The sequence below is a fragment of the Castor canadensis genome, chromosome 14 (assembly GCF_047511655.1).
Source record: "Castor canadensis chromosome 14, mCasCan1.hap1v2, whole genome shotgun sequence".
In the NCBI taxonomy this organism is placed as follows: domain Eukaryota; kingdom Metazoa; phylum Chordata; class Mammalia; order Rodentia; family Castoridae; genus Castor; species Castor canadensis.
The window spans coordinates 94,780,220-94,794,796 of NC_133399.1; the positions used below are offsets into that span (position 1 = coordinate 94,780,220).

Below are 14,577 nucleotides of genomic sequence, written 5' to 3' on the forward strand. Positions count from 1 at the left end.
CAAGCCTATGTCCCGACAGTCTATCTTTCCATGTCCCAGAGCAAAACAACTTTGTTTAGGAAAATCACTCCTTGAAATAATATACTTTAAGTGTTTATTAATCCATCAAGTCAAGAGACATTAGGATATAAGCAATGAATAGACAACTTTTAAAAAATTCTAAAATCTACAAATAGTGGGTAATAAATTCAATGCTATAAATATTTACCAATTTGAAGTCAGGTGTATATATATATATATATATATATATATATATATATATATATATGTACATATATACCTTCTAACATTTTGGAAAAACATATTAACTGTTGGCCAAAAACATATTAACTGTTTTTCAATCTAATAAATCAATTATACAGTTAATTTAAGTGGCTAACATTTCAAAACAAATAATTATGATATTTGTCATTTGATTAAAATTTATATAATCCCATGATTTATAAAAAAAATTGGCCTGATACCTGATTAGCTAGAAATAAATTTCAACACTAAAATAAATACTTAATACATTTTAAGCAAAGGGAAGCTTAAAATAAGTTAAACATTTCAAATTGTGCCAAATTAAATTCTATAAAACTATATCAAATATTGGCTGACAAGATAAAAATGAATTAACTTTCTCAGCCTAAATCCTTTACACACTTCACATCATAATGGCACACTCATTTTAATAAACTGAATTTCTATGAGTATAATATTTACTGTACAGCAAGTCAAAGGTCTGCAACTTTAAACATTGCTATACCAGAGCCAATTCTTCTTATCCTGTCCAAAAGTTGATAGAGGGCCCCTCGTTTCTTTGACATACCATGGTCTCCAAGTCCACCTTAAATAATAAAAGAAAACAGGTTGAACTTGCAAATAAACAGTAACAATAAGCTACACTACTTTTTCTTTAGACATCTTTTATGTCATCTTAAAGTGTAAAAGTTATAATATCTATGAGGCTTTGTAGAGGGTAAAAGTTCTAGAGCAACAAATGTTGGTATCTAAAAATAAGGTGGTGGGAGAGATTAGAAAGCCATCTCAATGACTTTATTTGGACATTGTGACAATTGAGTCATCTATGGATAATTCAAAACATTTTTCTTCACTGAGACCTTGACATCACATACTGTTATGCAGAATGACAGCAAGTTGTTCTGCCCTATTGATTGCATTCCAGCTATTTCCCCTATCCAAACTGAGTACTTTCAGATGCCATACCAGCAAATGGAAACGAAACCACAAGTACAGCAAATCTGCAGTACAAGCTTTGCTAAAAAGCTCTGATAAAATTTTGAAAACTCAAAAAATTCATATCAAGTGTTATATTTTCAATTAAATTTTGAAAATTGGTGTCTCTAAATTATAAAAACTAATAACATATCAGAAAAGCTACAAAGTAAGAATCTAAATGGATGTTCAACTGCAAAATGTATTCCACTACAGTAGCTAATTTTGAACATTTATAAAACAGACCTAAAAAATGTTATAATCAAAAGGAAGAAGAGAAGAATAATGACACATGTCGTTTTTTTCAATTTTACAAAGTCTAAAATGGTATATTCCTGTCATAAGTCCAGAACCAGAGCATTTGGCAAAAATCAAAGTCCCTGGATTCTCATTTCAGGATTTTCATAAAATGCTGTTCAAAGTTTTGTTCCCTATCTTCTCCATTTTCCTTGAATTTTTAATAGACAAATAAGGAAAGAGGCTTAGCTAACTTCGTAAGCAACCAATATAACTAATAATGACATCAGAACAAAGGCAGATGAATTTGTACCTCTCAGAGTATCTATGGCTCTGAAAGCCTCTTTAGGCTAAGAAAATGAAAGACAGTCCAAAATACACAAGGACAGTGAACTATTCTCAAACTTTGAACTATTGTTTTCCAATATCAACTTTCCTTTGTAATTAATACTAAAACCTAATCACCTAGGTTGAAGCTAAAAATAAAAAATAATAAAATCCACTGCTACATAAGCCTCTTAAAGGCAAAAAAAAAAAAAAAAAAGCAAATATCCTTATAAGGAAACTAAGTTAGAGTTCTTGCTCACTGACTAATAACCTGCCTAATTATTTGCACTACATGGTCACATTTTTCCTGTGCATCTTGAGAAAAATCTTTGAAATTTTTCCATCAAACATTTTAGAAAGATGAGGTCATACTTAAATGTATTCATTCCTAAGCAGTTACTAAAAACATTTTTTAAATATGACATCTACATGTTTGAAGTGAACATAATGTAGTAACTATATTTACATTAGATAGGCCTGAAGCATACATAAATAAATTTATAAAGAGGCTAATTATGAGGAAAAAATACATATCAGTAATATTTGTAATTAAGATTAATAAGTAATCTTAATGGAGTTAAGATTAATTATAGAATTGAAAAATCAATGTTTCAAGACTTTTAAAAACAATAAATTTTGAATAATATTTTTAGCAATTTTGGATAATTTTAATAGCAGTTGAAATAAAATTCTGCCTGTACAATTTACTGAAATAGACAAAAAGACAAGTATTTCTCACATGCTCTAAAACACAAGAAAACATACAAGTTAAAAAAATATTTATAGGAAAACTACGTATTTTGAAATTAGGAGATGAGAAGTGGAGTTAACTCAGTACAAACAAATTAACAAGAAAAGAAAAGACAGAGTATGAAAAATAAAATAAAAGGTACTTTTAAATTATTGGAAATTTACCTGAAAAATGCAAGTTATTATAGAATCTTTAGATGTGCATATATGTCATATATACATTTAGAATAAATGTTTATATTATTAAGAGTACAATTTGATTTATCCTATATGTTTGAAGTAATGCTACTTCTTCTTTCAATTATTCTATCTTAGAGCTTAACTTTAAATGAAACAATAAAATTAAATAGCAGTATTTCAGAGAAAGTTAGTAGTTCTAAAATAATGGAGGAAGTAAAATTAAAGAAATGCCTTATATAAGCTTAAACAAAATTTTAGTAGAAGCTGAAGATGCAACTTAAAATAAATCTAGATTTTGCTGAGTGGTATCATTGCTTTATTGTCCAAAATAAATGCCTCCATGGCAGTGTTAAGTGGGATATAGCAACTGGAGAGCCTGCCAATAAACCTGTCCATCAAAGTAAAATTTTTCCCATACATTGGTTCATATTTCAGAACAGACTGTCCGCATAATATAAAAAGGCCATACTCCTTTAAAATAGTACTTGTTATTATTTTAAATAAATTCTTTAGGTTTTATCTTATGTATTCTTGTCTCAAATATTTTTCTTAGATGTGAGGAATGGTATTTTGACTACATAGTTCAATGTCCCTATTCTTAGAGAATGCATGCTAAACTGCCTAATACCAAAGGTTTTGAAGAAGGGTTGGGGATGTAGTCAGCAGTAAAGTGCTTGCCTAGTATGTATGGAGCCTTGAGTTCAATCTCCAGCACTGCCAAAACAATACAAAAGCAAAGTGCTTTAATAGTATATATTTTACACATTTTTTTCAATTAATTTTAAAATGTTCTATACACACTTATGCATGTGTGTGCATATTCACAAAGCAAATGTGATAAACAGTTAAGCAATGTTGAATCTAAGAATTGCAGTGTACTGATATTCTTTGCACTATCTTACCAACTTTTCCATATGGTTCAAATTTGTCACAACAAAAAAGTTGCAACAATCATAAATTGGGGAAAGAGGTATTGCTTCACAGAAAAAATGTCTTCAGTCCTTTATATACTTACTGATTATAAACCACATAGGAACTACATATCTAATTTTCATGAAATATAAGAAAATAAAAATAGTAAAAGGAGGAATCAATACATTGACATAAAATAAAATTTTTTTGCTATAACTACAAAAATAAAATTTTTCTACAAAGTAGAACACAGAATAAATATCTTACCAAAAAACAGAACTTTAAAACTTTAATTAAAGATATTTTAAAATAAGAACTGAAGAATTTTTAAAATACTTCAATTCTCAAATAAGCAAGCATAATTCAAACATGTTCAAAACAACCAAAATTCAAATTGCCTTCTGGGGTTTTCATAAAAGTTATATAGATAGATATATGAATATTTCTAAACAAGTTTCCATGTAATTAGTCTAAGAATAACTTATATTTTGCAACCAAATACATAAATGGGAAAATCCAATTATGTTTGAGCATGAAATGTGGCCTTTCTCAGAAATGAATTCTGGTTCTGACTCAGCCATTCTCAACTGTGTGACAATAAGAAAGCCATATTACCTTCTAACCTTGATCAACTCACTTTCAAACCATAATCCTATTAGTAACAACCGCCATAGGGTTGTTAAGAAGACACAGAATTAATATCTGCAAAGTAATTAAGCCAGGCTTGGTACATAGTTAAATAGTATAATGAGTATCTTAAACAATAAAATGAAAATTTTGGATAAAACTTAAATTTCTATATGCAAAATTTTGTGCAGGAAATCAAAGTTGATCACTGGGTCATTAAAAATGATCAGAAGAGTATTTGTAGCATTTCAAGAGTACATTTTTCACCAAAATGAAACAAATTCACTCATACCTGTGCTATGTCCAAGTTTTCCAAAGGGATTCTGTGTCAGGTCAATTGTCCTATCTATTTGAAAGATATTTAAGTCTTCTTCATCTAAGGCAATATCACCCCAAAATACAGCTACAAAAGAAAAGTTGAATTAAAATGTAAAATATTTCAGGGTGAAATCAGTGCAGACACAACTAATTAAAAACATTGTTAAAAGTAATCTTAGCTGAATGTATTGGGACTTGCTGCAGTATGAACATAACCCACCAGGAGAAGTGTATGACCCCTGATTTTTTTGTTGTTGTTGCTTTGTTTTTCACTTTGTTTTTCATTTTTTTTTATTTTACTTTGGTGTTTGCAGGAAAGAGGAAAACTCAGTTTCTTGAATGAGATGGGCACTGATTTACAGGGTGGGGGCAGCTGAAGAAAGAGAAATTGACAATTATAAGCTAATACGACATATGACAAAAATGCCCACATATTCTGCGGATGCTTACGGCCAGCCGCCGGTCTTCGACAAGTAGAAGGAGCAGTAATAACTGAACCACTTGCTATGATAATTCTATGAAGCAAGCTACAGTCAAGGCAACAGAATGCTTTGCTATTATAGCGCCTCATTCATTCCATTTTATTTATTCAGAATGCATTTCACTAAAGATGACATTACCTGTAAGTCTCTATAAATGAATAAATAAGATCAAAAATAATATTTAAGCCAGCATTTATTTAGGCAACAACTATGTGCCAGGTCTTTGATTTTGGGCGATAAATAAGAAGGATTAGGTTATTTCAGGAGTCTCAAAATCATTGCCCTACCACCTGGAAAACAATCTGACCCTATTTGGTGCTTTTTATTCTACTTAATAAAGTGAAGCTCTATAAACCACTGTGAAATAATGGAATGTTCATTCATAGGTGCTATGCAAACTTATCTTTTAAGGTCTGAAATAAACATGAACATAACAATGAAATGGCCTCTTATTTGAATCCAAAGGAAACCAGATGTCATAACGCAGTAAAGTAGGGAAATGCAGCAACCTTAAAATAGATTAATCATAGCACAGTAAAAAGTTGACAAATGCCTAGAAATTCTAGGATATTTGTTTTTCTAATACATGTTTACAAATTTTCTACTTTTTTATTTAACTTCAGATTTTCTTCTGAAAACTAAACAGAAAAGAATAAAAACTTTAAAATACATGAAGTGACAAAAATCTGTCCTTTCAAATGACTATTTTATTAGATTAAAATCTTAGCATTTCTGAATTTTAGCACTATAAAGGACTGATTAACAAAATTAGTCAACTTATGAATTTTAAACTACAATTCTAAAAGCTATGAACATTTTAGACTGTTCCAAGATGTATCAAGTAAATTAAATAATTAGTTAATTTATTAACCAGTTAAATCCTCTCACACAAAACTAACATAAGAAGGGATTAGAGTTATGTGTAGATCTAGGCAGGGAGAAAACAGAATTTAGTTCAAGGTAGGCTATCACTTCAACATATGGAAAAGTCTTTCTTAAAATTTGAATTCGCTCCTCAACTGCTTTCTTCTGCCCTGTCACCCACCAGTACTTTGCACTATGGTTCATGGAATGGAGACTGTAATAGAAGTAAAAAGATGTTGACTACCTTTTACTATCAGAGGAACAAAAGTCATGAAGAGTCTTCAGAACTGTTTATAACACTAGCTAAGAGCCTCAATGCCTAAAATCAAATCCAGATTCTACTTCGTAGGATTTCAGCAGAAAACACTGACGCCCAATGCCCCTAACGCTAAATACCCCGACAGAGAGATGCACTGTCTGCTTTGCAGATTATAATACAGGGCTTATTGGTTTTCACTGAGATAAGTTTTGTATTTTTCAAGGCTTTAAGGTATATGTAAGTTTCCCACCTTTTAAAATCTGCCATCATGTGTATTCCTATGCAAACAGTTGTGGCACTGCCTGGGAAAGACTCAGCCTGCCCCTTTTCTGTCTTAATGTTTAAGTGTTGGGACAACCAGAGCACTAAAACAGTGCCTCTCTAGGATGATTTTGCATAAAAATCAGCGAATCTGGTTGAAGTTAAAACTCTGATTTAGCGGGTCTGGACAGGAGCCTTGGGTTCTTACATTTTTAACAAGTTCTTGATTACTGCAAATATATTAGTATTAATTTTTCTACAAGAACCAACTTTCATTCTTCTCAGACTTGGCTGTTTGACTTGAAAATTGCTGCACTTTACCAATCACAGTGTAGGTTTGTCAGCCTGACATTTTACATAATAAATGGAGTACCACTAAAATAAAACACAAATGTGTTTTAGATTTCTATTTTCTCGAAATGGCTTTTCACATAAAGTAGTATTCATGCCCTGATGGATTATATCAAGCACAGATCAGCAGTCCAAGGAGAAGTCACTTTACAGAAGCAAAAACATTACTTCTGGAGAGAAAAAAGGGCACAAGGCCAGATGATAGTTAACGGGAGACAAAACAGTTCTGGGGGACATAAACCTACTTTATTTATCATTATTTTTTTTCTAAACTAATAACTTCAGAATAGTTTGGCAGCTCTGAATACTCCACAAATTGCTTCAAGAAAAAAACCAAATACTTCTTTGAAAGTAAGCAATAGTGAATGAGAAAGTCAATTCATTTATGTACAAATTTGATGCATTTTCCACCATACACATCTTTAAATCTTGGTAGTTTCAACAGAAAAAAACAAACATTTTAGAACTTTTGACCTAACACATACATTTAAATGCACAATTTCTTCATATTACACACATTTGAAGACTTTCTCAACTCATCTCAACCTAAATCTAAGCGTCCTACTTCTGTATGCCAAAATGATTTACTTATGCATTGGTCTACCAAGCTGAAGCGTGACCATTGATATTAATATGTTCTTAGAACTTGCATTATTATTATCTAATATGTTTGATATTTAGGTGCAATGAAATATATGAAATTAGAACTTAATTTTTTAATTTCTATCTGGTATTTCCTATTTATTTTGTACTAAAAAACAAAAACTACAGGGAAATAAGTTTTTAAAATATGGATTATAATTTGGCTGGCCTATTAGTACAGTCATTTGAGATACTGACATCAAAACTAAAAGCAATATGAGAAACTGCTTATATAGGACTATAGACTAGAGAAGCACTCAAGTATATTAGAATATTTGCTATCTGTTTGGATTTCTGCTTGAATTCCTATGGCCAAAAGGGGACTTGGCTCTAACTAAGAGGCCAAAATTAAATGTCCTGAATAACAATTTTTAAACTACATGGAAAAACCACAGGTTTTATTTTTCTCTTAAAGTTAATTGATTTGCCTCCAATGTACTACAAAAATTTCACAAAAAGAAAAATGAAAGACCAAGAGACACAGAGTGCTTTTGTTGTGGTATGAAGAGTAAATTTATATATAATTTATATATTATTTTATAAAATAATGTATGATTAGAATAAGCAATCAAAGGGTGTGACCACCTACACTCTATTAAAGATTCCTCTTTCATGCACTTCCTGATTGCCCAATGATATATAGCCCTCTCCTTCCAGGGATCAGAAGGCTTCAAGACTGTGATTCCTTAAAAAACTGTATGCAAAAACTATGTATGGGCATATGAACACTGACACCACATATTTTCTGGAGAGATGCTCACAGTACATTGTCCAAAGCAAATGCATAGACCACCAACTTTGCCAAAGGCAAAACCTTTTCATCCACTGAGGAAAACATTTGTAAACTAAATACTCTGGAGAAAATCAGTGCATTTTCTAGAGTTCACACTAAAACGTCTGATAGCTGGTTACTACTTGAGAGCACACTGTAATAGAAAAGAAGATAAGAGCTCCTCAAAAATTACCTACAGAGATCCTTCCCAGAAGCCCCCTCTTCCTCAGTGACCTAGTTAGGGGTCTCATCTTCCATGTCCTTATGGTGCTTCCATCAGTAATAGGCCAACACACAGGATTTCATAATTATGGTTTTGGTCATCTGATTTGTCATTCTAATTCTGAAAATATTGGTCATAATAGCAAACATGTGTTTCTCTCCTTTTTTTCCTTATTAACAAATTATATTTATTTTTATTTTAACTGACAAATAAAAACAAAATTGTACATATTAACTGGGTAACTTAACATTTTGATAATTTGTATAGTGTTTTAAATAAGGCTAAGTATATCTTCTCAAATACTTATTATTTCCTGATGAAAACTTAAAAATCCATTTTTAGCTTTTTGAAATGTACAGTAAATTATTATTATTATTAAATGTTCAATGCCAAAGTACCCAAAATAAAGAAATCTTCAATATATAATTTGGGGCACAAAAATTAAATGGAAATATACCATGGATCGGGGTATAAACCGTGTCCAACAAAAATGAGGTTAGGTGTGCTACATAGTTACAAATTTGCCTTAAAACAGAAATACTAGATACTGTACCACTCTAAAAAATGAGTATTTCTTAGGAAATATCTGGCCAAGGTAGAACAGTTCTCTTGAGATTGACGGGATTAGAAGAGAGAATTGAAAGATTCAACAATAGCCAAGAGTACTTGCTCTTTGCGCTTTTCCATACCCTACTTAAAGTTTCAGCTTTTATTGAGACTGGCTTTAGGGAGGAAAAATGATGTCATGTGAAGTCTGACAAGACTGCTTTGACTCACAATGAAGGCATAATGAAAATTTTCTCAGACAAGGGCAAGAGTAAAGTCTCCAAAGTCAACTATTTTTACATGATTGACAGCCAAACTACCAAGGAAAAGTAAGATTTGGCAAAAGTTCTAATACATACATTTCAGAGACAATGTTACACCAATGAAAAGAGAAAATAATTTCCTGTTGGCATTTCATATGCCCAAAAAAACTTTTCCCCCAACATGACACACATGAGAGTTAAGAGAAATTCCAAGTTTGAGAAATAATTACCTAAAAATTTTAAAATCTTGTGATACAGAACAAAAACAAATTGAAATGTATTTTATAGAGACTTTCAGAAATACTCTTAAATTCTGGCATGAGGACTCATGGCCCATAATTTCAGCTGCTCAAAAGGAAGAGAGTGGGAGGATCTTGGTTTAAGGCCAGCTCACGCAAAAACGTGAGTCCTCCCTGAAAAATAACTCAAGCAATACGGGCTTAAAAGTGACTTAAGTGGTGGAGTGCGTGCCTAGTAAGCACCAAGCCCTGAGTTGAAACTCCAGCACTACCAAAAAAAAATCTTAAAATTAGGACACATAACTTTTACGCGTAGTATGTGGCTTTCTTAAATTTCTAATAATAAAGTGTATCTGCAGCATAATTATTTTAATGGTTGTTCATAAGAAAGCACCTCATGTAGTGTTTTATTTAAAATATTTTCATGCCAGGCATGATGGTACATGCAATCCCAGCACCGGGGAGGTTATGGCAAGAGGATCAGGAACTCAAGGACTACATAGTGAGATCCTGTTCCTAAAAGTAAAATAAAACATTTTGTAGCTTTTAGCAAAATCTGCATTTTTACTATGTATTACCACACTAACTCAACAAAAATCACCTAATCTCTAATTTTGAAAAAGGTGTGCTGGTAGTGAAATACTAACCCTGAGGTACATAAGGTTGTTTATTCACCTTTCCCTCCTAAACTGGATCGGAAGCGAACCGGGAAGGAGCTGCAGCACAGCACTCATGGCAGCAGCCGAATTGCAGGAAATGGAAGGAGAGGGCGCTGAGCCGCCACGCCGAGCCTGGCCCCGGGCGGGAGCCATGCTGAAAACTTTCCAAGAACCTCGTGCATCCAGAGCAGGACACAGGTGTAACTCCTCCCAGACCTCTTCCGTGCTCATGGTCACACGTGAAATCAGGCACCAGGACACCACCCCTCGTGCCCCTAAGTCGGGGGACCAATGCACAGGCTACACGCCGCACGTGGAAACGGAGAAGGGAAGGACTGGAGGGGATGGAAAGCAAGCCCTGGGACACCTGGGGAGGACTCCAGGTTTCCTGGTCGCTTGAGAAGCCTTTTTGTTTTTGTTCTCTGACTTCGCTGTTCAGTTACTTTGTTACCTGTGTGCACTTTGGTGGCAAAGTTATTCCCAACAGCCCCTTCACAGTCATGGTGGCGGACTTTTTGGTTTCGGTAAACCCTACTTTGCTTTGTTTCTTTACTGTCTACTCTGTTTTGTTTCCTCGCCTGTTAATCCTTTATTGGAAGAAGGAAAAGGACCCTACCTCAGAAGGTGTCAGAAGATGCTTTTATGTACATGACTCTTATCTGGCCACTTTAAAACAACGCCTCTTTATCTACCAAGGGAGATTTTTTTGAAGGGTAATGAGGATGCCATATAAGAAAATAAACTCTGGATCATTGATTATGAAAAAGAAAGAAAAGAAACTATCTAAACACACTCCAAATTTACATGTCCCTTCCAACAACACAAAATTAAATGTTACACTCCTTAAAGGTTATTCTTCAATTATTTATTATGACAGAAAATAAGCTATAACCTCAATATGAAATCAGATGTTTGATCTACAATGCAAAACAAATATATACATATATAGATGCACCCTGTTAGCAAGGATTATTCAGCCAGCATGTGGAGACACTTCACAGTAGTCATTTTTCATAAAATTCCTTTGTTTCACGATGAATCTGGATTGATTCATGCATTCTGAACACAGAACATAAGCAGCAAGTTGTCTTCTTCAAATTTCATTTTTCTGTTTTAGCCTTGTTTTTCATTATGGGTATGATTAAATGCTAAATTTCCAAATAAACATCTTCCTTTTTAAGTCAGAACACAAAGTTTTTCCCATAACAAAAGATCCATTGAAATATCCTATCAATCTGCATTTATAGCCCACAATGTCTGTACATGGGATTTCTCAGGACATTTTTAAAATATCACCCATACCACAAATATTCATTTGGAACTCTTTGTCTCAAAAGAAAAAATCACTGATCCAAGTGCTTTGATCAAGCAACGCAAAAATAAATATTGAAACTTTTTTTTGGGTATGGCCTAATATTTTCTCTCACAAGCCTTAAGAAAATAAATTATTTTAGTTCACAAGTTTTTAAGAACTGCCATTTTTACACTGTTCAAATACTGAATACGTAATCAACCACTAGCAAGATTTGATTTATTAGCATTTCCCACATCATACATCTTGTAAGGACAGAACAAATACTTGTTTTGTTTTGTTTTGTTTTGCTTTTCTACCGGTAGGTCCATAATTGTTTACATTTGTGGTCAGTGTAAGAGTCAACTCTGATACTTCTTTTTTAATTAAATTTGTTTATTTTCTAAATACTGACACAAGCTCTTGGAGTAACTCTTGATCTCTTTTCCTGGAAATAAGCTTCTGTATGTAAATTTACCTCTTTCTATATATTAGTTTTGTTTTACCGCTTGGTTACCTCACACACAAAGAGAAACACCTCATTTCCCACTTTTCCTAATTTTCATTTAGCCTAGTTTTATGATAGGTGGAGAGAAATGGCTACATTCCAATCTTTCTGGTTATTATTATCTTGTAAAAGATTTCCTTTGGGCATTAGTCAAAGGCTGTAATTTTTCCTTTGGTTAATATCTCACACTATACAGCCACAAAACAACATGCTTGGTGAAATAAAGTTTCTGAAATTTAAAAACTCTCTGACATTTTGAAAACTTGACTCCATTTACTGAACAATTGGGAGGATAACTGCAGAGAATTCAATTGTTGCATCCAAAACATGCAACAAATGGAAAAGCCTATGAAATGTCCCTCTCAATATTATTTTCAGGGTTTTAAAAATTTACTTTAAAAAGTCCACAAAGTGTTAGCAACTTGTCTTACTTTTAAATGTGTGGTAATTAATATTAATAAAGTATCCTCCTCACCTGACATTAAGCCCTTTGAGCCTCTGAACATTCTCAGCTTTAATACTGTTAACTTGCTAACAGAATTTACTTTTGGAAAACACTGCATCCTAGCTACCTCGTAAGAGTTTGTTAGCAGTGACAACAGGTCATCTTTTAGAGTTACACAAATCTGAGTTGGAAGCATCATCTGTTTACGTTTCCACTTGAGGTCACAGTGGTGACTGGAGCATCCTTACCACAGCACAGTTTCCCATGAGAAATGAGGGCAAACATGGTTGCTTCCTATACATATTTACAGAAACAAGCATGCTATCTGCACTTACATATGGAGATAATATACTTTCTTGAAAAGTGGAAGTAATGTACAAAAAAAAGCATTTACTAAAGGAAAATGGAGCTCATCATAACTTGCATACTGGAAGAGACCAAACCATCAGGGACTGCACCTATGTTCTGGGTGTGATTTTTCAAAGCTATTAAGGAATCTGCAAGGATTGTTTCAAGCCTTGTTGGGGATAAGAAAAAATATAAATGTGAAATCCAAAAAGGTACATGCATACTAATAAAATCTTCATATAGTCTAAGAATCATAGTCCTTAGTGTGTCATTTTTAAATATGAATATTTAGAACTGGAATGGTAAGTTTTAGCAAGTAGATATTGGACATTTGAGCCATTATTACTGATTAATTAATGTTAAATACACATTTTAACTCAAAGCTCATCAGTTCTTTAAATCCTTGGATTCAAGATAATAGTGTAATTTTCCCCTTAAATTATTTACAGCAAAACTTGTCAAAGAAACCCTTTTGTAATCTTTTGAAAACAATCCAAATAATCTATAAAGTTATATGCATTTTATTTTGCTAACTAGCAATAAAAAATGTAATACCCCAAAAATTTCAACTCATCACTGTCTCTTGGAGAGTGAGTACCATAATCTTATGGAAATACTAAGGTAGCTGAAAGAGAATCTCCTTCTAAATAAAACTAAATGGAAAAAAGAATCTATAGATAATGAAAGAGAGTACCATTTGTTCATGTAATTATTTGAGTGCCAGATAATTATAGTGATGTTTTTTATTTGCACAATTTTAGAAATATAGCACTTAACAATCAGACCAAAAAATTTGTAATATACTCATTGGTATGAATTCACTTTAATAATGAATAAAATTAATTCATCACTAATTCTGCAGGGAGATTGGAGGGCTTATAAAATGAAAAATATCTTCTAAAAAGAAATCATAAATAAGGAAGTTACCCAGAAAGAATAACACATTTTAAAAATGTCTACAGTTCATTTTTATTATTTCCCAAACTTATGAGACATTTCATTATCATTTACAGCATTTATACTTTGTGTTTGATATTGTATGGATACTGGGAAATCAAAAATAAATAAAGCAATGTCCCTTTCCTTGGGAATTAATAATTTATTATAGCATGCAGGTTCAAAAAACAGCCATTCAAAGTCAATTTTTTTGTGTGTAGGGGGAGGGTGGTATTGTGGTTTTGAGCTCAGGGTCTTGCATTTGCTAGGCAGGCTCCCTGTCAATTAAATCACACTTCTGCCCTCTTTTCCCCCTTTAAATTTAAATTACTTTTTAGTAGGGTCTCAGGTCTACGCCCAGGGCTGGGCTGGGCCACATTCAAACCTAAGACCTCCAGAAGAGGCACTCACCAGCACACTGGCTTATTTGTTGAGGAGTCTCAATAACTTTTTGTCCAGGTTGACCTTGAATATAGATCCTCCCAATCTTCACTACCCAAGTACCTGGGATTATAAGCATGAGTCACTGTGGCTAGCTCAAATGGACTATTTAGCCTTTTAATTATCATTCAGAAAATCATAGTAGGCTCAGGTTCTTGAAGGCTACTTCAAATCACTGCAAGAAATATTAAAAACAGACTTCACTGTCAGAATTAGTCATATTGCCTTAGCATCTGTTCACAAGACATCTGGTTTTACCAGTTTTGTGCTTTTGGTGCTAATTATACATAATCCTGAGTATCTCTGAATGACAGCTCATCACTACAATTAGCTTGGATTACTTTTTCCTATGGGACTATAGCTGTGTCGGCCATTGACTTGCTACTTCACAAGAAACTACTAATAAAATTCAAGAAGAAAGTACCATAGAATAGAGATATGTTTCCAGGAAGAAGCATGAAAAGTTGCATCTACTTTA

General features: G+C 32.8%; 1 protein-coding gene across 4 annotated transcripts in view; it reads right to left on the minus strand.

The window, feature by feature from the left end:
• Nucleotides 1-14,577, minus strand: part of Tll1 (tolloid like 1) — a 213,683-nt gene that overhangs the window by 107,277 nt on the left and 91,829 nt on the right. For all 4 annotated transcript variants that reach the window (XM_074055035.1, XM_074055032.1, XM_074055033.1 and 1 more), the window contains 2 exons: nt 4,544-4,654; nt 749-829 (listed from right to left, as the gene is read on the minus strand). In XM_074055035.1, coding sequence (XP_073911136.1) covers nt 749-829; nt 4,544-4,654 — 192 coding nt within the window. The remainder of the gene's footprint in view (nt 1-748; nt 830-4,543; nt 4,655-14,577) is intronic.